Source organism: Clupea harengus, chromosome 13 (genome assembly GCF_900700415.2).
Source record: "Clupea harengus chromosome 13, Ch_v2.0.2, whole genome shotgun sequence".
In the NCBI taxonomy this organism is placed as follows: Eukaryota; Metazoa; Chordata; class Actinopteri; order Clupeiformes; family Clupeidae; genus Clupea; species Clupea harengus.
In genome coordinates, this window is record NC_045164.1 from 15,622,578 (window position 1) to 15,648,489 (window position 25,912).

General features: G+C 41.2%; 3 protein-coding genes across 11 annotated transcripts in view; 1 reads left to right on the forward strand and 2 right to left on the reverse strand.

The window, feature by feature from the left end:
- Positions 1-2,646: 2,646 nt before the first annotated feature.
- c13h10orf53 (chromosome 13 C10orf53 homolog) lies at positions 2,647-4,175 on the forward strand. The gene is made up of 3 exons (XM_012838085.3): positions 2,647-3,178; positions 3,330-3,449; positions 3,543-4,175. Exons 1-3 carry the CDS (start codon positions 3,085-3,087, stop codon positions 3,605-3,607), a joined length of 279 nt encoding a protein of 92 aa, XP_012693539.1. The 5' UTR covers positions 2,647-3,084; the 3' UTR covers positions 3,608-4,175.
- Positions 4,176-4,345: 170 nt separating this feature from the next.
- ogdhl (oxoglutarate dehydrogenase L) lies at positions 4,346-19,719 on the reverse strand. Of its 6 annotated transcripts, none has more exons than XM_031579193.2 (23): positions 19,498-19,719; positions 18,412-18,630; positions 17,934-18,104; positions 17,301-17,403; positions 15,847-15,962; positions 14,246-14,400; positions 13,965-14,111; positions 13,788-13,878; positions 13,515-13,694; positions 12,862-12,990; positions 12,546-12,725; positions 12,243-12,395; positions 11,428-11,530; positions 11,137-11,265; positions 10,392-10,542; positions 8,345-8,472; positions 7,800-7,978; positions 7,442-7,513; positions 6,577-6,702; positions 6,003-6,075; positions 5,357-5,520; positions 4,969-5,123; positions 4,346-4,688 (listed from the first exon to the last, which is right to left on the reverse strand). In XM_031579193.2, exons 2-23 carry the CDS (start codon positions 18,610-18,612, stop codon positions 4,565-4,567), a joined length of 3,030 nt encoding a protein of 1,009 aa, XP_031435053.1. In that variant the 5' UTR covers positions 18,613-18,630; positions 19,498-19,719; the 3' UTR covers positions 4,346-4,564. The 6 variants fall into 6 exon arrangements, with proteins under 6 accessions (XP_031435053.1, XP_031435052.1, XP_031435050.1 ...); XM_031579192.2 differs by having other exon boundaries at positions 19,306-19,719; XM_031579190.2 differs by having other exon boundaries at positions 19,226-19,719.
- Positions 19,720-21,235: 1,516 nt separating this feature from the next.
- parga (poly (ADP-ribose) glycohydrolase a) overlaps positions 21,236-25,912 on the reverse strand; it is a 35,630-nt gene continuing 30,953 nt past the window's right edge. For all 4 annotated transcript variants that reach the window (XM_031579195.2, XM_031579196.2, XM_031579198.2 and 1 more), the window contains 3 exons: positions 25,088-25,193; positions 23,087-23,215; positions 21,236-22,310 (listed from right to left, as the gene is read on the reverse strand). In XM_031579195.2, coding sequence (XP_031435055.1) covers positions 22,138-22,310; positions 23,087-23,215; positions 25,088-25,193 — 408 coding nt within the window. In that variant the 3' untranslated portion in view covers positions 21,236-22,137. The remainder of the gene's footprint in view (positions 22,311-23,086; positions 23,216-25,087; positions 25,194-25,912) is intronic.

The following is a 25,912-nucleotide window of genomic DNA, read 5'->3' on the forward strand; positions in this document are numbered from 1 at the left end:
AATTCCTAAATATCCTAAGCCATGGATTTGATTAAAAAACACTCAGTACTCAAGAGTGGTTCTACACAGATCAAACACCCTCTATTCACATAGAAGTGGAATCTTTAGTGTAAAAGGTTTGTACCTTGCACTCTTCCCTATCTCAGTTAATTCTGTCCCCAGGCACCAAACACCTACACTGTGTCACTTGAAATCTTGATAGCCATGATTCCTGAAGGAGGAAGTAGGCAGAAGGAGGCTCTTGTACTCATACACTTCCACCGCTACTGCTATAGATGGCTAGAAATATCAAGCTACGAAAATTTTAACCAATGCTATCATAGCTGTCCCCCTAATGTTAACGCATTTCTTTCCACAGCTGATGTCATGTAATTAGGCATTTTGTAGCTAACTGTATTGCGGCCTGCCAAACAATGTAGACAAAAAAAATGTGATTTAAATACAGGAGTACAAACCGCTAAATGACCTCTTATTTCTCTTTTGTTTAAAGCAAACCATATATTGCAAAAATATAAAAATGTCAAATGAAATTACGGGAGTTTTATTAAGTAAGGAATGCATATTAGCATCTTCAATGACCCTTAAGGACACAAACAATTTATAACTCATAATTGATCAGTGATAGTATGTGTAAAGAAAGCTTTTTCAACAGTTGATAAAGAAAGTTAAGTGGGGTAAATTCTCGTATGGTGTCATACACACAATAATAAAATATATAAAAACATTGGTGAAGAAAATACCTGTTCCCTCTATAATAGATGTTTTTATTTCAGTGTTGTGTTGTCAAAGAATGTTTGTAAAAAATATAATTGACAAAATGATATTCAATGTAGTTGCTATTGCTACATACTCTCACTATATTTCATATTTATCAATATGTTAGATGTCCATTTGTCTGTGGTAGAAGTGACTACAATGGCATAATAATGAATGTTGAAGGTGATAGCCTTCGTTTGGTCACGGTTTGGCTAGGGCATTTCCTCTCAAGAGGACAGTGTCAAGCTTGTTTATAGAATCACTAGCTTCATGCACTAATGCTGTGAATTGCTGACATTTGAAAATCATGTCATACATGATGAAGAAGAAAAATGTGTTTCATATACATACAGTATATGTAACATAATGAAACCATTGTGAAACCAAACTATATTAGAGTGCCAGGTTAATATGATCCCAAACACTGCATGAATATTGTGTATGTGTCTAAGGAAACACATAACATACATAAAACACACTCTACATGGTCTCTAAAATGCTCTTTTTGTTGTGTAGGACCACAGACCTTTTCCCTTCTATGTAACATTACGTTTCATGTTTAAAATGACACTGTAGCTACACTTTCGTTTTAAAGAGTAATGCCAGCAGTGAGGTAATAGTAATACTTATAGCGCTACAGCTAGTTCATATTGCAGGGGTTGTTTTCAGATCTCTATCAGTCCACACTGAACTGTGTTGAATGTGTCTGTGTCTGTCAATGAGATATTTGTAGAAATGAATGAAGCAAGAAAATTCAGAAAATAGAATTGAGTTCTATCAAGAAATCAAGAAATACTTCCAGATTTATTGTGTAGTTAGGTGTGAGAAAAACATCAATGTTGTGTGTGAGTATGTGAAATGAATAGTGGCAAATGTAGTACATTTCATTTAAGTAATGATGAAGTAATTATTTACTGAAGTAATAGGTCTAAACACCAGACATTGTGCATCAAACTAGTCATTGTTTGCTGATTGATCACATGAGCTGAGAGCATATGGAGTTATCAGTAAGATGTAAAGTGTCATTGTATCCAATTCCACAAAAGAGAACTTTGAACCATAGTATAAAATGTGGCATACTGTTTGCATATTAATGTTAAATGCAAATGCAGCTCATCAGATATGAACAAATCATATATGTCACTTACTTAAGTCTTAAGGCTTAAGTGTGCATCAAGACCTGCAGTATAAACCTAGCCTCATTATGGTAGATAATGGTGAAGTCTATTCAATGTTATCTGTGTTGTTTAAGTAAGGAATCTGCCAAATGTAAAAGAACGCTTCTTTTCATGTTCTTAAATTGACAATATTGTGTATTGGTTGTCTAGTAAAATGTGCAAATTATAACAGAGAGAAAAGGTAAATTATTTATTTTTGTAAATGAATTCCTTTTTTGTGTTCTTCAGCTTTGTGACTACCAATCATGTTAATGTGTTAACTGTTTGTATCAGTCAATAAAGAGGATGATATATGGAACATTTGCCTTCTTTCATTGATGTTCAGTTTGACTTTGGAGTAAACTATTTATAATCCAAAAGCATCATGGGAAAGTGATGCTATGTATATCGCCGATTTGGCTTTCGTGACTGCCAAAAGAATACATGTGATGTAATGTGATGTTGAGATTTCTTGGACTGTTTTATCTGAGCAACCAGTAAGAAAGGAGAAACAGAAGATAGTATTATTTGAATGCAAATTCTTCATTTTATTCACACCTTTGTTCTACACAGTCACAACTGCACTGTGATAAGTTATAGGCCCACATTGCTTGCACTACATTTTACAAAACGTGACTAAACTTCCACGTTTCTTAAACCGTACGTAATATATAATTGGTAAAGTGTGTAATAGTATATTATATAAAATGTAATAAGTGAGATATATGATATGATAAGGAAGATATATGATATGATAGGGGAGATTTATAAAATACCTGAAAGAGCTGCATTTGCATGGTAAATCTGTGACTGAAAGTGACTGCATTATCGACATAAACTGCTAAATTAAAAGTCTAACAACAGGGTGTGGTAACATGAAAATCAGTATTCTGCAAGGAAATGCCGGATTGACATTTAATTGTAGCATCTACCTGTTAATTGTGTCGATTTACGAAAACGGATGCATAAAGGTATGTTAACAGTTGTGATGTATGGTGATCTTACACTTTGGCCCCCCTACGTAATAGTCCCTTTCAGTTCGCGTCACTAGCGCGAGAAGCCACTGCCCCCCAAGGGACTTGAAGCACACATTACATAGTGTTGTTGCGATCAGCAGTCCAGGGGAATACTTCGTGTTTTCTTAACATAACTCTGTTGTGGGCAGCTCAGCATGCCTGTAAAGTCATTAGTGACAGTGCGATATGGACCATATGACTCGTGTGGTATTGTGGATCACAGGACATTCCGACTGGAGGGCCTCCAAGGTAACACGCCATAGTAACCAACTTAACTTCCGCTCTACCTCTCACCCCCATAACATTATATCTTATTTTTACCTGGATCCTTACACATGTGAAGTGCATAAAATGCAATGTTATTTACTCCTCGGGCCAACGTTGAAATGGTCAACAATAGCTGCACTACAGGAAAACGGGCATCGATGTGTCCTTGAGAAAACGCTGGACTGGAACAAAGTGGAGCTTGTTGTCAATGGAGAGTGCGTTTATGTGTGCAACGTAAAAGACCTAGAATTTGGTAAGGTGTTCTTTTCCCATGCACCAAAGCAGCTCTATGTTAATATTTTATTCACAGCGTGCCACTGACGTGTGTGTCCGTCTGTCCGTCTAGGTGGTGATGGACAACTTGATCACCTGTGCGAGGAGGCTGTAACAAACGTCAGGAACGCAAATTAAACCCGTGACAGTGAAGGGATGTTTGGATCTCGTTGTACTGCAATGAAAACAAGAAATGCTGCACGTATTCAGCTTGTACCTCTAAACATGACTTTATTTGCTACAAATCTAACACAATGTTCATTTTGTCATACACGATGCTGCAATATATTCTAATGTCAGCAGACTGAAGAGTCAGACTCACTGTGCTTTTCCTTCATCATCATTTAAAGATCTACAAATTAAGGTCCTACAAAAGACAGAATTAATTCTAATAGATAGGTGAAATTCAACAGGACACTTTATACATTTATAAATCATGCTACTCCATGACATTAAGCTAAACTATATTGCTTTATGATGACACTACAGTACAGTACAGTACATACTCCAGACATTTTAAAGCATTGCTGGCTCAGTTGAATCCCTTTTAGTCTTGGAGAGATAGATAGATAGACCATTGAGCAAACATCAGATACAGACTAATCTTACCCATTCATTTAAGTAGAACAACATGATGCATCTAGAAGATGTGGCGTATTTACCAATACTGCATGTGCAAAACATTTTTCCAGCAATTTCATATCATCTGTATTTTCTCTCCTCCATGAAAAAGATACCTTATGGCTGCTGTGGAGAATATCATTGTGTGTCTCTATACCAGCTGTTTGATGTCTTTGGATGAAGTCAAGTGTGACAGTGATGTGAGAAGATTTCTCAGACAGGCTCAACGAATGAAAGTGGTATCTAAAACTAAATGGTGCGTGCTCTGTTTGTATAGAGCCTTGCTTTAGCATACTTTATATTATGTTTGCATATCCATTCTATATATTCACTAATAGTTGTTTTTGCATACTTTAAAGACAAGATATTGGCTCAGTGAAAGAGCTACCCCGAAGTCCAAGTGCAGCTAAAAATATTAGATGAGGTGATTGTCAGGTCTAAATTGTGCGTTGATGCTGTTATGTGCTCAGAATATTAAAACCTCCTGCCCTCAAACGCCTTCAGGTTAAAGGCTGAGTCCATGAATCTCTTCAGCTCAGCCAGGTGGGTGACCTTATTACCTGTGGCAGGGGCAGCGGCAGGGTCACGGCCAACATACCTGCAAGAAGTCAACAAAAGGACAAGTTATACGAGTTGTGCTGTCTGTCAATGTACAATCTTGTGTAAAACAGTCGGAAAACTCCTTAGCTGTCAAGAGAATACTCGGCAGATAACTGCTAGGCCCCAAATTAATTCTAAAATCAACACATCAATTCTATCCACAACACAAACCAAATGACAATGCCGTGATCTTTAACAGAATAAGAGTGGGTAGACCTATTTGGAAGGGTTTAGTTGCACTGACTGGGCTAATGAACCATATCAGACGGAGGACTCACCATATCGGCTTCTTGTTTGATAGGACCGTGAGGAAGCGGGGCCTTACATAATCATAGTAGCCCATGTTCTTGTGTTCCTCCTGGCACCAGATTAGCTCAGCGTTTCCATATTTCTCCACCTCAGCTTTGATGAGGTCGAAAGGGAATGGAGATATCTAAAAAAAACACACACCTTGGATCTGCATTCTGACTAAAGTCTGTATGCATCATCAATTCTGCACCACATTAACGCATATGAATACGAGTCTTTAATCCTATTCTCTGTATTAGAAATCATAGAGTTCTACTTTTTCTTACAACATACAATGACCATCCATCAACGTTTAGGGTTCCATTCATCAACCCATCACAGCTTTAAAAACAACTTCATGTGGAATATGGCTGTTACCTGTTCAAGTCTAACGATGGCTACGTGGCCCTCTGTATTCCGCTGTTTCCTTTCTTTGGCCAGTTCATAATAGACTTTCCCTGTGCAAAAGATCACTCTCTTCACCTCCTCTGGGTTTTGAGAGGCTGGTCCAGCATCTGGAATGACCCTGCTGAACTTGGTGCCTGGAAGTGATCGAAGGTGATATCTGTTAGGGCAGCAGGGTGAGGTCAGAAGGTAGGGTGACAGTGATGATGTGAAGTGTTTGAGAACATGCATGTGTTCTACTGAAGTGTTTGAGAACATGCGTGTGTTATACCTGATGAGTTCTACCTGATGTGTTTGAGAACATGCGTGTGTTCTACCTGATGTGTTTGAGAACATGCGTGTGTTCTACTGAAGTGTTTGAGAACATGCGTGTGTTCTACCTGATGTGAAGTGTTTGAGGACATGCGTGTGTGTTTGAGAACATGCGTGTGTTCTACCTGATGTGAAGTGTTTGAGGAGATGCGTGTGTTCTACTGAAGTGTTTGAGAACATGCGTGTGTGTTTGAGAACATGCGTGTGTTCTACCTGATGTGAAGTGCTTGAGAACATGCGTGTGTGCTTGAGAACATGCGTGTGTTCTACCTGATGTGAAGTGCTTGAGAACATGCGTGTGTTCTACCTGAGCTCATGTCATCGAAGCTGGATCTGGCATCAGGGAGCCTCAGCAGGGATTTGGGAGTGAAAATAATGAGCTGAAAAAGAAGATCCGATACGTCCAGTTTAAGACAGCAATATCAACATAAGTGTATTCTTTGATAGAACTTTGTGTTAGGCACCTTTCAAACTTATTTTTTAATTTACACGTGAGACCAAGAAAATACAGTCCTTAAAACAAACAGAGCACAGTTGTGAATTCAAGCACATCTGTCACTGGTGAGTTCTTCATGCAACACAAACAATAAGATCCCCTGATGGCACACATTTTAATCAGCACAGGAAGAGACTTTCTCATGCTCCACAAAGCACTGCATTTATCTGTGACTAGGGATCACTTTAGACAGTTACTGTTGCAGAAAGAAAAGTGAGGCAAAAGACTTGAAGTGTGGGGAAGAATCAATAAGTCTAATGTTTGTATCTATTTAATACAACAATGCCTGCACTGTCAGATAATGCCAATATGAGCATGAATACACCGGGGAGCAATTTGTCCGTTTCTAAAAACCCAACATTTAGAATTAAAAGTAACAGCTTACCGGTTTTCTGAATGGTAATAGAATCTGTCTCCTCAGCACGTGAAAGTAATTAGCAGGTGTCGAACAATTGACAACTATCCAATTACAATCATAAAGCTGCTGTACCTCAAAGTCTCCAGTGATTTCCTGAAAAATACAGCTAATTAGATTAAACAAATTCTAAGCAGACACAGCATACTGTTGAGATGCATTCATCTTTTAGTTAGCAAAAGTTTGGTTGAGTATTCATTTGAATTCCTTTTTTTGCATACATATTCAAAATAAATCCTAATCAGTGTGTATAGGTCCTTTCTTGAATTGCATCTTTTGTTTTGTCAAGTACCCAAACACTACTTAAGAGATCTCTATAAATATTGGACCTCTATAAACATCGGACCAGTATATTCACAATAAATGCAGCACTATGAACTCTGACAAAGGTCATGAAAAAGCATGTTAGTGCTCCCCTAGTGGTTTGGTTTCCTAAATGTCCTAACTGAGGCAGAAAGACTGTGTTCAAACATTCAAACATGGCAACCGTCCTTCCTCAGCATTTAACCAAGGCTGCAGCACTGCAGCAAAATGGTGTTTTTGGGGGGAGCTGCACCTGATCAATAACCCATTTGGAGATGGCCCCCCAAGGGTGCTGTGATGATGTGGGCTGGTGTTTAGTCTCAGGCCGTGGCTCACCACCCCCATGAGCATGTGATTGGCCGGTGCCTTGCCCTTGGGACTGACAGACTGCTGAGCAGTGGACTGGGAGGTGCTAATCAGGAACATGTTGAACACTGGGGCCAAATGGATAATCAAGAGTCCTTAAGTGCTTACGCACCAGAATCCTTCAGGCAATCAGTGTTAGGCAGAGGAGGAGGAGGATGACACTTACGGGGTAGTGGTCGGGGTCCTCCCTGCTCATCTGCAGAAAGCGCTCGGGCCGTGCTGAAGAGTGTTCTGGGCCCTGATGATTAGCATGGACATTAGGAGACGCTGAGAAGGGCAGGGCCATGCACACCCACACACAAACAAACAACAAACAAACAACAAACACTCTCCCAACACCCTCAACTCTACCTGCCTGACTAAAGCTCAAAAATATACTCAGCAGGGAAATCAGAATCAGAAGATGCTTATCAAATGAAGTATTTAACATTCAAATGAATGTGGCATACACTTAGACTAATACGAGACTAATTACAGCCCTGTCTGTCTTATGCAGCCTGGTGCTGAAGGTCAATGCAACTCACCATACCCTCCATACCATGGGGTAACAACAGGACTATGCCATTGTGACGGACCCATTTGGCTTCACCCGGGCTGATGAACTGGTCTATGATGCATTGGGCTGTGTTGTAAAAGTCCCCAAACTGAGCCTCCCAGCAGACCAATGCATTGGGACTGGCCATAGCAAATCCCAGTTCAAAGCCTGACATAAAGACAACAAAGTCAAATGAAACAAGATCATGCAGTAGCTTTAAACAATCAACCAACAGGTAATGGAATGACATCTAGAGGAATCACAAGATAGTACAAGAGTATACATTTACATTTGCATTTAGTCATTTAGCAGACGCTTTTATCCAAAGCGACTTACATATGTGCGACTTTTTTACATTTACACTGATGGCACACTGCACATCAGGAGCAATTGTTCAGTGTCTCGCTCAAGGACGCTTCGACAGGGATTCGAACTAGCAACCTTCTGATTACGAAACGACTTCTCTACCACTGTACCACTGTATGCCAAATCCTTTAATGAATGTTGGACGCTGAAGAGATCCTGTGCTCTTACCAAGTACCCCATACTCAGACAGAGAGCTGTTGCACACAGTGTACGGTGCCTGATTCTGCCACAGATGGTTCATGGGGACGCAGGTGCGTTTATCCACCTCCTGATCATGGAGAACGTGGTGACGGTGGCTGCAAACACAAGAGCAACAGCGTCTCCAGTCAAGTCATCTCTCTTGGGTTCAACTTCCTGACATTTATTTTTCTTATTCTTCTAAACCAGTCATCCCCAAAAGAGCTATTTGATTAAGATGTGTAAGATAGAACAAAACAGAAAATATCAGCACTGCTGACATTAGGAAAGTCGAGTACAGGTAGAAGAAATCATTTTCAGAATAGGTCTCCCATTTGTACATAGACGACACATAGGATTCCCATCTATCTTTATTGGGTATACAGCTGTTCAGGGTTTGTCTAAGGCTGACTATATGACATAGCTGGAGATGAGTGGGGGTGGGGGATGCTTCTCCTCCAGTTCCTCACCATCCAAGACAGGCTGGGGGGGGGGGGGGGGGGGGGGGAATCAGACAGATATTCTTCTTGCTTTTCAGTTTCGATCAGTACATGGGAGAAGGGTCAGAAACTGAAGTGTATTAGGAGCAAGAGATTTTAACAAGCCTTGCCATGCCTCTTAAATGGGATGTGCGCCTCACACATCTGAAGTGGCACGATGAGACAATCATTTAAAGTCTCCTTAACATCGCAGTAATGATGTCCCGTGCACCCGTGCTCACATGCCGTGCATTTAGCTGCTACTGGATAACGATCAAAAGTCGCATCACAGACTGGGAAGCACTGGATGTCAGTTAATAGCGCAGAGTTTAAACTGACAGATTATGTAAACAGTTTTATACTTGGGTGAATCTATGTTAACTGTAAGAAGTGAAGCTAGAGTCACACACAGGTGTGACTCGATTCAGTGAAAATATTAGGGACAAACATGGGGTTGTTGCCGTCTTTCAATCTACAGTCGACTGTAATATCTGCCTTATGACAGTTCTGAAAAAAGGCAATCATTTTGAATGACTGAATGACTAGAATTTCGTTTGGGCGTGTTCAATTAGCCCCAGTCCCTCTGGTGTTCTGTTTGTGATATGTTATGATATGTCCCCCCAGAGTAAGTGGGGGAACCTAGCAGTGGCTGTTGGTAAACAGAGCACTTCCCCAAACCTAGCCTTCATCAATCAAGGGACATACACATAGGACACAGCACATTCCAAAACCCAGATGACTGAATCAGTTACTCTCAGCCATTAACTCCCTAAGTAACGAGCAGGACTAGCAGACTGAAGCGGCCCAATATGTTCACTCCCAGGGTCCTTCAGTGGAAGAGACATGAGCAGCAGCAGAAGAGTGACAGATCCATCGATGCTGGCCTGACAGCAAACATAAATTCAGAAGCTGATGGGACAGCAGATGGCTGCCTTCTCTCCTTTCACTCTCATTTCCTCTCTGTAATGTCAACCAAGGGTGCTTGAGACACCTGAACCAACTATTACTTATTTAGGCACCTATAGTCAAACGATAATAGTGACTAAAGAGCACCAGAACTGTGACAGAGTGAAGGGGAATTCATTAATTCATGAAATGAAATGAAAATGTATTAATGAAAAATATTCTCCTTACAGAATAAATATTCTCGCTATTCTCTTCTTCAATACAGCAGTAAGCTCATGTGAGTGGCTGTGGGTACGTGTCAGCCAGGAAAATAGTCACAGAATAGCCTTCTTTCAGCGTCAGCAGACAGCACTGTGACAAGCCCATGTGGGTGCCATCTCTCTCTCAGGAGACATCATCTGTCACTCCCTAACCACACTGATATTCTTCTTATTCCTTATAAATGCAAGTGGCCCAGGGCATTAAAGCAAAATAGTAACAGAACTGAAACACTGTGCTACAGTAACTAACTTATGTGCCACACATGCACGCGCGCACACACACACACACGCACGCACGCACTCACGCACGCACGCACACAAACACACACACACACACACACACACACACACACACACACACACACAAACACACACACACAAACAGACAATCACCTGAAAGTCCCCCTCTCGACATCCTGGCCACTAAGTCGCACATGGATGCCATCCTTGAGCAGTGAACCAAACGCCATGTACTCCCCCAGAGCCCAATCCACTTGACGCTTCTGCACCATGTCAACACGGCCACGGAGGATACGGGACACCCCTGAGACACAAACAAACAAACAAACAAACAAATAAATAAACACACCCGCCATCACAGCACCAAATGCCAATGGACGTGGTCACTGTGCATAGCTGATCAGATCTCTGCTCAAAAAATGAAAGCACTCATCTTCACATGATGTTTCTGAACAAAGTACCAGTGTGTTCTTGGAGTCAGTGGGAGCTAGTAGAGACTGCGCTCACTGGCAGTCATGTGGCATCTGAATTTGCCACCAAGAGCTTTACATTCGAAAGAAACAGATGCCATACATAAGCATCCAGAGGAATACACACACAGAGGTGCAACATCACAGGTTTGAAAGAAAATACCTGCCATGTTTTCCCCCCTTACCCATGCAGCTGAGTTCCCCTGTTCTTCCCCATCATCTATCATAGCTCTGGGTATGCTGTTTTATATATTCAGATGGTGGAGTCAAAGATCTGAGCACAGCTTTAAATTACAAGTGAGGCCTTGTGTTCACGCACACAATTCGAGGTGATATGCCTCCCCTGAACTGAAGACCTACCAGAGTGAAGGGAGACGTCCTCCAGTGGCACAGAGCTGGCTGTCTGCCCAATGTGCCTCAGAACCTACCAGAGTGAATGGAGAAGTCCTCTAGTGGCACAGAGCTGGCTGTCTGCCCAATGTGCCTCAGAACCTCCTCTTCTAAGCCTGTGGCGGGGCAGCTCATGTTCCGGGGCTCTCCTTCTGCGGTGAAGAAATCTGGAAAGGAAAAATCAAAACACAGTTAACACGCTTCGCTTTCAATACACTCTGTTGGCTTTCCATTGAATCACTGGACAAAACAACAAGTGCTTTTCAATATAAGGCTTTCTTTTAAATGGATATATTTTTTAAATTGTGTGTGCTTGTTCTTTCTAGTACCAGGCCATGGAGAATCCAGCCAGTGGCGAATATGTAAAATCTTCTCATCTTTGGAGCTGGTGTAAGCCTCTTCACAGATCTTGTCATATTTGGCAACTTCCTCCTGCAAACAATTAAGGAAGCCATTTGCGAAAATGACACAATGAAGAATATCATAATTAGAAAAAGAATGAAATGTTTTTTCCTGAGGACTAACAACAATGTGAATGCTATGCCTGTAGGCTGGAGAGAGAAGGAGAGGAGGGAGAGCGGGGAAACAACCATCATCTCAGGTTAAGATGAATTTTTCAAATGAAATCTCCCTGAACCGCTGGAGAAGTGACAGGAGGGAACTGTGAATAAAGGACACTGTCAGGCCACTGAGACAGAGTGGGAGTGGTGTGCTCAAGAGAAATAGGCATGCCTTGTGTTCACAGCTATTCAGCAAGAGCTCTGGGAAGGGATGGAGAAGGGATGGAGAAGGGATGGAGCATTCAATAATAGCCGGGGTCAATGGGTGGAGCCTGATACAAATGGTTTTTTTTCCTCTCCAGTGCAAAAATATAAAGCCTCACGTCAGAAAACAATCTCCATCAAGTGTCAGGAAGCAATATATGATGCAGAAGCAAACGCATCACTCCTCTATTCCCTGAGGAACCACAGCTCAGGGAAAAAAACGTCAGTACAACAGGAGAACGACATAACTAAGGCGGTTCGAACAGATGCGCTACAATTGTTTGCGTAACATGACACCTGCTTGATGGAACAGTGATATCCATGTTTAGTATGCAACCAAATGTGGACTGACTTCAACATGAGGAGAACCAAGCCCACACCTCATACTCTTGCAGTGTCACCACCCCTTCAGAAATTAGCTTGTCAGAGTATTTCTTCAGAACATGTTCCTGCCGACGGATCTGCTTGTACATCAGAGGTTGTGTAAACATCGGCTCGTCCATTTCATTGTGGCCAAAGCGTCTGTAACACACCTATACAAAGCACACAAACAGCCATGTCAGGATTTACAATCAATGAACCATTAAATATGGATGTTATGCATTGTCAATGAAAAAAGAAAATGATAGATTTCCTAGAGATCACACTAACGGTCTTTGTCGTAAGCAAACACTGCCACCTACCAGATCTATGACGACATCCTTATTGAATGTGTTCCTCCATTCAGCTGCCACCCGACACACATACATTACAGCTTCAGGGTCATCTGCGTTGACATGGAAAATGGGTGCATTGACGACGCGAGCCACGTCCGTAGGATAGGGAGATGAGCGTCCAATCCTGGGGTCTGTGGTGAAGCCAATCTGTGATAACCAAAACCAAAATAATTTGATGTGAAACATTGCGGTCAGGAGGTCAAGCGCCTGTTAAGAAACATCACTGCCACTAACAACTAGAACCAACAATTGTCCATTGGATTGAATGGTGTCCTGTTTGTACCTGGTTATTGACCACCACATGTATGGTTCCGTGAGTGGAGTACGAAGGAAGTTCACTGAGGTGGATTGTCTCGTACACAACTCCCTGGCCAGCAAAAGCTGCATCCCCATGGATTAGGAGGGACATAACCTATAAAAGGTTTTGATTTGATGGTTAATCAAGTACTTCAGTAACATGCTATTTAAACCCATACTGAGCATCTTTCAGGCAGTGTCTTTAAGATTCAGTGTTCTAAAGCAGTAGAATATATATACTTCATTGTACATTTCTGAGGTCTTGGTAAATGGTAAATGGACTGCATTTATAAAGCACTTTTCTACTCATTAGAGCATGGCTCAGACGTCTACCCATTCACACACCGATGGTCGAGGCTACCATGCAAGGCGGCAACCTCCACATCGGGAGCAGTCTTCTTAGCACTGGATAAAAAGAACTGAAGAGAAGCTTTAAATATTCCAGAGAAAACAAGAAACTAAAGCTAGCTTCCCCTAGAATTCTACACTATGATAAACAATAGAGGATCAAATATCAATATATAACCCACAAGATTTTCACACATTTGTACTAACCAGGCAACATGTAAAGAAAAATGTTTTTTCTCAGTAAGTGTAAGGAAGATCAGCATCACCCAACCCCGGATTGCAGTAATGTACCTTCTTTCCCTCCGTGTCTCCACAGTAGAACTGTTCTGCTTTGGTCTTGCCTTGTACCACTGGGTCCACTGCCTCCAGGTGGGAGGGGTTGGCCATGAGGGACAGCGTGATATTCCTGTCGGTCTCGCGGTTGATGCGCTCATGGCACATGCCAAGGTGGTACTTCACGTCCCCTGAGCCCTGGGACAGATAAGAAGGCACTTTTATTATATTAAGGAAAATGTTTATTTTTTTAAAGATTGTTGCAGTGAAGATGTAAATATGGTGCAGTACCTCATCAGCAGCCTCAAGTTTAGGATCAAACTGGCAAAAGATTTGATCCAAGTCTTTACGAACAACATTAGCCAAGACATTCAGTCGACCCCTGGTGGTGAAAAGTTTACAGTTGATTTTGCACCTATGAACTGTTGAAGAGGGTCAAACTAAAGGCAGAAGTGTAGAGTACTGTACCGGTGGGGCATCCCCATGATGACTGAATCAATGCCAGCCTCACTTGACTTGTCAATGATCATCTTAAGAGCAGGAATAAGAACTTCACAGCCTTCCAAACCAAAGCGCTTTTCTGAAGACCATTTTCGAGCCAGGAAGTCTTCAAAGCTGTGAGGAGGCAGGGATGGTGCAACCAATAGCATTAATATACCACAATAGGCACTCGCCGTCAAGAAATACACACAGTTTGAAATATCTTGAAATGCTCTGGCTGTCTAAACAAAACAAAAAAAAAGCCTGACCGTGTGGATCTGACCAGCCGGGCCAGAAGAGTTCTCTTCTCAGAGTGAGTGAAGCGCATGACTCCTGGAGTTTCAAACCGCTGGCGGATCCACTGACACTGCTCCACATTATTGATGAACATATACTCTAACCCAACATGACCACAGTAAGCTGTCTGAATGTTGAAAAGTTAAAAAAAAGAAAGAAGGTTTGAGCTAAAAGGGAGTCCATTCATTAGTACTTCAGAAGTGACATTTATCTAAACAGTGAACAGTTGTCAATATGTCAAGTCAAGGAAGATGAGCTTGACTCATGTTGTTGAATTCATTTCTACTAAATTAATTAATTTGTACTATGGAATGAAGAGAAATAATACATTGTGCATTGTGTTGTTCATCTGCAGCGAATTAATGAAAACACAAACAACAAACTATTCTTTGGGATCGATTTAGTGACAACATTTTTTACAAGTACTCCGCGATTGGATGTACAACAGCAACCAACAGGGGAGAGTTGCCAGAACATAGTGTTGTGCAAAGGACACAGTGAAAAAGTTAAGGTCAAAACATAGGTCCATAGGTCTTTTCAGGCATTATGGGAATCTGTGCACTCTTTCAGAGATTGTCAGTAAATAAAAGAGGTGGTTAATACAAACTATTCCTTCTGAAAAAGCGCTTCACTGCCGACAGATGAAAAAGCAATTGAATATGTAAGTTGTTTGTTATGCACAGGCACATTATGCAGGGTTTTGTTCTACCATTTTTAAGAGATGTTTTTGTTTTGAACATCCTCAAATTAAAATATACCTGTTCTTTCTATTCATTATGTAAGTGTGTGCTTCAGGAGAAAATATATTCAGCACCGTATAGAGCACTGGCCTCACACACTGACACACACTGACACACACACTCACACACACTGACACACACTGACACACACTCACACACACTGACACACACTGACACACACAGCCACACTCTCATGTGTGTCACCCCACTGTATAGACCACTGGCCTCACACACTGACACACACACTGACACACACTGACACACACTGACACACACTCACACACACTGACACACACTGACACACACTGACACACACAGCCACACTCTCATGTGTGTCACCCCACTGTATAGACCACTGGCCTCACACACTGACACACACTGACACACACACTCACACACACTGACACACACTGACACACACTCACACACACTGACACACACTGACACACACTGACACACACTGACACACACTGACACACACAGCCACACTCTCATGTGTGTCACCCCACTGTATAGACCACTGGCCTCACACACTGACACACACACTCACACACACTGACACACACTCACACACACTGACACACACTGACACACACAGCCACACTCTCATGTGTGTCACCCCACTGTATAGACCACTGGCCTCACACACTGACACACACTGACACACACTGACACACACTGAGACACACTGACACACTCAGACACACACTGACACACACTGCCACACACAGCCACACTCTCATGTGTGTCACCCCATTATTTTCTGGGGCTTATGCAGCTCCCTGGTTCCTTACTCCATCTTACTCTCTCTAAAAAGTTAAGTTTAGACTCACCTTTAATCTATGAATAATCTCCCGCAGTGGTAGTGTTGTCTCACTGCCCCCAATAAATGTTGTCGAAGGCAACTGGAAAGTCTTGTCAAGATCAGACTCCTCAAGACCATAAATCCCTGAGGGACACATACAGAACAATGACACAAAGACAGAACACAAGTTCAAGTTCATTCATTAGTACTTCAGAAGTGACATTTTCTAAACAGTAAACAGTTGTCACGATGTCAAGTCAAGGAAGATGAGCTCGACTCATGTTGTTGAATTAATTTAATGAATCGAAAAAAAGTACCTCTACAAAACTGTACTATGGAAGAGAAATAATACATTGTGTATTGTGTTGTTCATCTGCAACGAATTGATGAAAACACAAACAACAAACTATTCTTTGGGATCGATTTAGTAGTACTCCGCGATTGGCAAACAAACGGAATGTGATTTATAAATGTCCAACTATTTGCAAATATGCAAACCATATTTTGCAAATACAAAACACACCTATCAAATCATGTGCATCTATTTATAAATCTATGTTTTGCAAATAAAAATGGCAGAAATCAATAATGTAAAACAAAAAATGGAAATAAATAAACCACGCGTTGAATGTCTGTATAATCGGTTTTACAAGCGCAACACCTTTCTTCTAGAAGTACACAGCATCCACCACATTTGTGGATCAGGTGAGTTGCAAATGTAAAGGCACCAAAACAGCAGGTGGCATCTGCTTCCCATTCAGCTCATGAAATGACTGCTGGGTTGTGTGACTACAGAACAAGACAGTTGACTTGTCTTATTTTTATATTAATCTGAAATTATTTAGATTCTGTTGCTTAATTTTCTTTACATCTTTATTATCAGGTATTATTGAAGATAGCTCTGTCTTCCGCATTACATTAAGGTATATCGCACAGATAGCTACACATTGCGGACATGTAACTAACTATATTGCTAGCTGTATTGCGAATGCTATAATGTTAGCTACTTTGCCCCAGTTTGTACAACACGTCCAAAGGTAGTGCTTTTCTCTTCATTTTATTATAATTTTTGATATCTGGATGCACAATATATATAGGACAGATTGGATATGTTGTTGATGCTAGAATTATGCAAAACTGAAAAACAAATCATAATTTTTTAACCCCGGCATATTTATTTTCATTTTACAAATATCCATATAATCCAAGCTCATTCTCTCCCTTTGTACGCCTGTCATATAACACACTGCTATGTGGTACATCTAGTTTTACTTTCAGGTTTAAAATGTTGTTACTCATCACTGCAATGTCACAAGATGTGGATGAGTAATGTGCTGCGTAAACAGGTGTGTTATAGAACTATGCACCTCAACCACCACTAGATTGGGCACTGATTTATATCAAGTATATCTTAAAGTATTTTATTTGTCTTTGGATTCACATTTAAGGATAGAAATAACATAATATTAGTAACGGTCTTACCTAGTTTGTCAATGGTGGTAATTAAATCTGAGGGGACAAAACAATCTAAGTCAGCCTCAAGAATTCCCAGTGGGTCCAGCTGTGCCACATGATGACCACGCACCTATGAGAACAAGAACATAGAACAGGAAAGAAAGATATACTGGGGATGATCAGAAAGAGGTTAAGTGGTACAGATGACCCACACACTGAAAGGCAGCTTTCCACACCAGTGCCAACTGTGGCTTGCACGCAATAAGCCGTAAGACTTCCAAACAGGCTAGCCATGTTAGCTGGAAACTGAATCACACCTTTGCCAAGCCAGAATTTAATAAATCCCTTAGATAGCTCTCCTCATTAATCAGAGGAAGACAGAAAACATTGCCACCTGTTTTGTTTAAGGAATCTCTTTGATATTTTCATTTCTGGAAAAAAGGGGAAGGCTTATCAATGTAGGTTAATGTTAATAGTATCATTTGCATAACCACAAGCAGAAAACTGTATGCTCATCCTAATTATCATGTAAGGCCTATAAATTGACCCTCTTATTCATTTCAAATTGGAGCATGTTATTGATGTATGTCTCCCTATACGGGACTATATAATTACAGAATAGTAAGATGCCACCAGAACACTGAGGAAGGCACTGCGTACCTGGTATGCTCTGATGAGAGTGTGGACAGCCAAGTGGTCCTCCACAACCTTTTGGGACATGGCAGGGGTCTGAGACATTCCTCTGCCCTGTAAGAGAGAGGAAGGGCGTCTCTCCTCTGTTTCCCCAGGAGAAGCCGTGGCCTGAGCATTACGAAAATACGCATCCCAGGACTGAGAGAAAAGAAGAATCAAGACATCCAAATTGAAACTCAGACTATTACCAGGCTTCTTTGGGAGTCGTAATAACTGTAAATATAAAACATTTTCAACAGCCATTAGATTCTGTATTGGACCAGTTGTATAGTAAGTACTAACATACACTAAATGGGTATGGGTAAGTGTAAGAGGAGGATCCGCTTGTAAGCAAATGTACCTCATGGACATTCTTATGATTGGACCAGTTTAGTAGTAAGTACTAACATACACTAAATGGGTATGGGTAAGTGTAAGAGGAGGATCCGCTTGTAAGCAAATGTACCTCATGGACATTCTTATGATCCTCCAGCCAAGCATAGTACATTTCCTCCACATAGCTGGAGCTGCATGCTGCCAGAGAGGGCTCCACAGCCCCTGACGAACAGCCACGGCAGGGGTTGTATCTCGCTCCTACCCCTGATCGCCCTCTTAACAAAAAGCTCCCTCCCCTTAGAGCACCAGCCAGTGCCCTGAAGTGGCTCATGTCTGACCACCCTAAAGTCTGAGAGAGAAAGTGGCAAGAATTAAAAGTTGTTATATTGTATACATAACATGCCAAATAGGGCCTAGTAAAAGTAAAGGAGGCTACAAAAAAAGGTTACTATAAGACTCGGATAACACCGTCGTTCTCTTTTGCATTTATAATAATGAACTGCATGACCTAGCCTGTATCTGTTAGAAAGCAATACGTCTGAGACACTCTATTATCACTCCGGAGGCTGGATGGGCTACAACATTTTGCGCATCTGGTTCGGTAAACTATAGTTAGGTACGGGGTTGAATACTGTCATCTTGTATCTAACAACGACGAATCATTGGTGCTGTCTCATGATTTAGCAAATAGTAACCAAGTCTACCTGCTTCGGTTTCCCCAAGCGTTTTAAGTGCGCGACGAGCCCATAGAGGTTGTAAGTAGGCTACGTCCCAAAAAACAGGTCTGCACATTACTGACATTAACTGGCAGCTATCTAACCGATACAATCTCCATGTCATTATAAAAAAAACGCTGTGCGTCGCTCAAATAACTGCGTTCGTTGGTAAGAAACAGCCTACATTAGGCTACATACATTGGCTTTAAGCCACGCAACAGCACCCACATTCACGCGATCACGGACAAGCAGAATTGATGATAGTGGTGATGTAAATGCTTCGGTTCCTCTTGTACGTCGTCATTCACCTCAGTGTTACATTTGAAGAAGACTGTCCGTTTAAGCTTCGACTCAGGAACACATTATTTTCTAATTCTGGGTCGACTTGGTTTTCCAGTCCCGTTAATCCCTTAACGCCAAATCCTCATAATCCTCAATTCGAAGCCGCAAAACGCATTCGATGAGTATTGAAGCAAATTTCCACTGACAAGTCAACTCACTTCATCTAACCGAATAATTTTTGAAGTTTGTATTTTATGGGCCTCTCCATCTACAAGCCGTCAACGTTATGAATAGTGGAGGCACCTGAAGGTCGATGCAGCCTCGTCAATTTATAGGCAGTAGCCGATAACCTACGGAACAAGTTTACAGTGAACGGCAGGTGCTGCAGCGCAAGTCTGCCAAGAGATATACAGGTGACAATCGGGTGTAAAAGAGCTTAGCCTATACAGTGTCACACAAGTAGACTAGGCCTATGTTAGGAAGCCTAGCCTATAGGTCAGACACAAGTTTACATTTCTGTCAGGGTTGAATCTGAATCCTATAAACCCATTTGTGATACAGGCATCTAAATAGGAATGACACATTCCAGCATTAGCCAAATACACACCACAGGCTACCTTTCATAATTAAGTTATCTAAGTCAGTTACAATTTCAATTCTCCTGAGGGATCTGGCATTACTCATTTGTTCAAGTGGTTTCCATCACTGAGATTTATGGACTTTCACCATCGCGTGGGCTAATTGGTTTTTCCCCCCTCCTCTTCAGCCTCCCTTTTCATCAGTCTTTCTCTCGGAAAGGAGCAGTCACATCAATCATAATGAAAACAGAACCGTGATTCTAGAAAAGCGGGCAGGTTCTGGTGATCAGCGGCTTTTAAATCAGTAAACAGGACAGCAGAGGACAAAAAACTTACATAAACATCATGTGGGATTAAGTTGCGTCTAAAGATTTCATTTTACAATGTAGACTAGTTCTGCCATAAACATTTGAACTTAATCGGTGAACGACGGGGTTTTCTGGGCGAGGCACATGCAATGGGATCCTTTATGGTGTAGGCTAAACGTCTCTTACTGTAGCCTACAAGATCAAATATGCGCTTACTTTTCTTCACTACAGTATTGCGTTGAGCTACAGGTTTGTGGGATCCTTTAAAAAGTGAAACACACATTCGGTCAGGCAATCAGTTTAAAATGTCATTATGGCCATTTCTGACATTCTAACAGTAGCTTATGAAAAATATGGAGCTGATACCCACGTTTTTCTGGCAGGTTATTAAAGGCATTTGTCTTGAGTAGGCCTACTCCAATAGCACAAATTCAGCGTGGTCAAATGACTCGATTGGGCCTTTTACCTTACAACGGTCCAAGTTCAGCAAAATATTCAGTTTTACATTCACTTCCTCGAGTCTTTCATTTGCAGAATCGATTAGCCAACGCTTTTCATATCTGTCCCGCTATCTACCCGTTAAACTATAATGAGTTAACAGTAGGATGGAGCCTAAAGTGATTTATTTAGACAGCGTTCTGAAGTCCCAAGACTGCTTATTTCCCTTTGATCCGAGATGTTACTGAAGCCTCAATTTTCCTTGAATATTCTCAGGTCTGTGTCCCCAGCGTTTTTATTTTATTTTTTACAATACACAGACCATAGACCACAATGCATATGTTCTAAACCTACACTTCACCTCTCAGGTTTACATAATTCAGCAGAGGATCCATATTAAACATATCCTCCCAGATTTTTACTGTTTACCATACGCTGGTAAATTCAACTAATTTTAAAAATACCTTAAATTTGAACTTTGTTGAACAGATCAACTGGATGCATATCAATGGCTGCCTCATGATACAGGCTAACACAAATAGGGCATGCAGTTTTATCGAACTATTCCTATGAAAGGGAATTCTTTGTTCTATACAGTTTGACCAAAATAAAAACATGCCAAAGTATAAAAATAACATTGATACTGACAGCTTCATACTCGGAGGTTGAGCAGCTTCAGTTGTTTAATAGTAATATTTTAATTAACAAATAATTGTACAATGAATAACACAGAAAATATTTACTACCCTATTATCAATCCCAAATGATGAATATTCTATGTCCATTTCATAAAAACAAAAATAGAAACACAAACTAAGTACAGAAAACAAAAAACATTATGATAGCTTGTTAAAACTTCATGCAAGAACTATATGAAACGCTATCTGAGCAGCATTGCCTCAACAGAATCATTTCTATGGCAAACCTGTAGTGGAGGGACAGTGATTATGGTGACCGTGTTAAATGCTGTAATACCACATCTTACTATATGTGGAAAAAGGTGTAAGCTTGATTTATGCTGGGGGATCTGAAACCCACGGAACCATGATCCATTGTAGTCTGTATCTGGGGTGTAGCTTTCATGCATATTACTGAATAACATAGAACATCTCTGTAGACAACATACTGTCTCCACGTACCTATTGCAAGATTGAATTATTTCCATGAGTGTAAGGAACCTAAACATCAACACACAGCAGTGCCCTACTGTCTCATTCAACTGGCCATTTTCACAAGATCATGCAATACATTTGGCCACCACCATAGATTACACAGTGCTATCTGAAACAAACAAGAACATCTCAGAATGTGCCTAGACAAAAAGAATGACATTACAGCAACCAAGATTTACTATTGCTATGTCTGTCAATGCTGTAGGACACTTGGAGCCTCGTTCGGAGTGCTATATCTGCAAGTACAAAAGAAGACAAGGCATACTGTGCTTCTGTAGACTACATCTCAGAATGACATTGAAAGAACTTAGAAAGTGTTCCGGCATTTTGCCAAAAAGTGTTTGTAGATCCCTGTGTTGAAGTCAGTCTGTGGGTGGGCCAGGTGTCGTAGCTGTGATCTCACTGGGTTCAGCGGGTTCAGGATCCGAGCTGAGCCTCTCATACAGAAATCCATACAAACTCACATCTGGCAGCGGCCCAGAGCAGTTCTTACACACCACGTTAAAATACTGCTTCAGTTCTCCAAACAGTTTACCTGAGAAGAAGACAAAGGTAGACAGACAGACAGACAGACAGACAGACAGACAGACAGTCAGACAGACAGACAGTCAGACAGACAGACAGACAGACAGACAGACAGACAGACAGACAGTCAGACAGACAGACAGACAGACAGACAAAGAGAGAGAGAGATCACAGAGGAAATATCTATGGGTCAGGAGTGATAAGGGTATCATGACAGGAACATGGTGACATGTATTCACGAATTACAGATCTCATCAACAGCCAGATGGCCTTCATCCTTGTTCAAGAAATTGTTAAGGGTATCCAGAGACTGGTCAGTGACATTTATTCATTTGCCAGATGTATCCATCTCATTGAACAGTCCAGGTAAGGTATAAACTTTAGCTGTGCGAGTGTTCCTTGAGAAACAAACCCATGGCTTTGTTGTTTATGGCACCTTGCTCTAACAATTGAGCTGCAGCAACATCATTAATTTGTTTCATTGGAGCATTCTATTCTGCTTGGTTCTTGTCCACCAACAATATAGGACATCTAAAAAGACATAGCTAGCACTTATTCACTTTGGCATTTTGGTGGGAAAAAGGCAAGGTGTCGGCTGCTGAGAAAGCTCATTTAGGTAAACTTAACAAAAAACATAATCACAAAAAATGGCTTTTCACACCAAAAAACACAGAATTAAGGTAAAGTATGTCAAAACCAAAATTTCAACAACAAACCAAAGTTTGCAATTCCAACCAAATCCCACTTAAGAAAGAAGGAATAAGAATTTGTGTAAAGAGTTCTTACCAACAGTCACGGCTCTGTCCGTGAGGAATGTATGCAGGTCGCTCACATCCCTCATTAGGTCAGCATCCCCAAACGTGAAGTAGGCCATGTCCCGTCCACTCTCAGCAGCTGCCATAATCTGCAGCAGAGCTACGGAACACAGAGAACTTGGTCATCAAAACCAAAGACAAAATGACACTTTAAGACGGTGGCTTTCCAAGGATGCCTTCATTAGAGGCAGAGGAAACCAAAGCGGGCAACAGACACCTCCCCTCAAGGTTACAAGTTACAAGTCTTTTATTGTCAGATGCACAGAATGACACAGGGTCAGACTGGGCACTGAAATTCTTAGGACAAGGCACCGCACAACAACCTACCATAACATAACATAACATAACATAACATAACATAACATAGTATAACATAGCATGACATACACTCTGTACAAGTACTCTGAACATAATTTACATGTGTTAAACATATAATAACCTATACATATAATATAACATGTAATAACCTTACTAAATATACAAGATAATATACAATACAGTATGCTAAACATATAATAACCTATACATATAATACTAACAAGGCAAGGCAAGTTAGTTCATGCTCATGCTTCATGCTCAAGGCAAACTTCAAAGAAAGAACTGTGAATAAGTCTCAAGTTCTGAGTGGAAATTGTAACAATATTCTAATCTTGAAACAGAAGTATGAGTATGTCTTCCGATGTCCCTACATCTAGACCGTGCCCATTTCAGTTGAGATCCAATACTTGGACATGAGGAACTGAACAGAGAGTCACATGGCTTGGTGTTGGGTCTCCTCTCGTTACTGTTCCAAAATAATGTCCATCAACACTCATTGGCTGAGGCAGATTGGAATGAAACGGAGCAGGCTGATCCACGCCACAATGACAGAAGAGTACGAGTTTGGCACTGTGGCTCTTTCTGTTGATAGCACTGCACTGCTGACACAGTCACACACTGTACACATTTGATCTTAGCATATCTGTATGATACAAATACATTTGTTCAGTTGGGAACCTGTAACTGGCATCTATGACATGCTGTGTGCTAGATGGTCACGCTGAAGACTGCATTAACAGGAGAACATTCTGATGAACAGTGTCTAGCGTTCATAGAAAAAAGAAAAACAGGGCACTTTTTTATCTAAACTCAATCTGAAAAGTAAATAGTCCATGGGTAACCAAGCCTATTAAGGAATTTAGTCTTAGTCACAGAATCAAATGAAAACTCTCCATAGTTTAAATATTTAAAGGGCCTGGATGGCGATGACAGACTAAGGGATACGTTGATGAGACAAATGAGTGTTGCCTGCAGCAGAAAACTAGCAGGTGCTAAAAATAACTTACATCATTTCACCAAAGGGGAAGTGCTGATTAAAGTGCTGTAATATTTATGGTGTATTTTGTAGCCCTCTTTTCCAATAAATAAATAAATAGACACATAAACAAATAACCCCCAAACTCATAAAGATTACTCATAGGGTGGCTCAAGAAATCAGTTACCAGTTTCGTAAATGGAAAAGATTAGTTTATGTCAGCTAATAACAATAAGAAGAAAGTGGAGAAATAGGCTTGAAGTAAATGAAAGGCACAGCAGGGCTCAGAGGAGTCCATCATTTCTGATTTGGCTTACTCTCCAAGCACCTTCACTAGGAGAGGCCTCCCTTACTCTCCAAGCACCTTCACTAGGAGAGGCCTCCCTTACTCTCCAAGCACCTTCACTAGGAGAAGCCTCCCTTACTCTCCCCTACTCTCCAAGCACCTTCACTAGGAGAGGCCTCCCTTACTCTCCCTTACTCTCCAAGCACCTTCACTAGGAGAAGCCTCCCTTACTCTCCAAGCACCTTCACTAGGAGAGGCCTCCCTTACTCTCCCTTACTCTCCAAGCACCTTGGCCATTTAAGCCAAAAGGTCTCACAGCTAAGATAAAGGTATGTCACAGTTACAGAATCAACCCCCCCCCCCCCCCCCCCCAAATGTATTAATTTTCAAACCTTTGAGTCGTGTATCTCCTCCGAATGCTCCACATCCCCAGTTTCCTGTGGCAACAGCAGAGAGGTACTGGCTGTTCACTCCTGGGCGGAAAAATCCACAATATGCCTATGGGACACAATAGACAGGTGGGATCCCCTTAGCTTGGCAGAGAATTCACCAAGTAATTCCCTCAATTTTGACAGAAGACTCAAAGCTAATATCTCCAAAAGCATACAAACTCAGATTGTGCAAAACGTGCAGGTACTGTTATGTGAAGGAGGTGAATTCAAGTAATAGTGACACTATGTGAGGGCCAGACTCACTGCAGTCACAGGTCAGTAACACATCAATGTACAATTCATCATCAGTGTCTCTAACAGGTGCTGGGTGCATTCAGTTGTTAAAGCAAATAAGCACCTGGACTATTACTGGTCCTTTCCGACAGTGTGGAAGGAACATTCTAAATCTTATTAATAAATTAAAGAAATATCATCATACAATATACACTGACTTCCTGTCTGGGGCCTTTCACACTGATTTTGAGGGACTGTAACTGATGAATGCTTTAGAAAAAAATTAAGTGTAAAAAATTGGACACAATGGACGCTTATAAATTAAAAAAAACTTTTGGATAAAATCACAAATGCGGGAAAAGCATATATGGTTGAAATTGATATCACTGTGTCTGTTGAACGAGGCATCCTGTGGAGGTCGCTAAGTGCAATGACGCTGAAGTGAAGCATACAACATGTAGTTACAACAATGGCCGCAGTGGCAGTTGTATATACCATCTCTATTTGTGTATGTATCGTGTACATTTGTCACATGCATGCTAATCCTGATAC

Excerpts from the sequence above, each read along its gene's own strand:
- c13h10orf53 (XM_012838085.3), top strand. The coding sequence starts at position 3,085 with ATGCCTGTAAAGTCATTAGTGACAGTGCGATATGGACCATATGACTCG. Across the intron at positions 3,179-3,329 it reads CCGACTGGAGGGCCTCCAAG|CTGCACTACAGGAAAACGGG; the intron begins GTAACACGCCAT and ends GGTCAACAATAG. Across the intron at positions 3,450-3,542 it reads CGTAAAAGACCTAGAATTTG|GTGGTGATGGACAACTTGAT; the intron begins GTAAGGTGTTCT and ends CTGTCCGTCTAG.
- ogdhl (XM_031579193.2), bottom strand. The coding sequence starts at position 18,612 with ATGAGCCACTTCAGGGCACTGGCTGGTGCTCTAAGGGGAGGGAGCTTT. Across the intron at positions 12,991-13,514 it reads GAGACACGGAGGGAAAGAAG|GTTATGTCCCTCCTAATCCA; the intron begins GTACATTACTGC and ends AACCTTTTATAG. Across the intron at positions 11,266-11,427 it reads GCTGGATTCTCCATGGCCTG|ATTTCTTCACCGCAGAAGGA; the intron begins GTACTAGAAAGA and ends TTTCCTTTCCAG.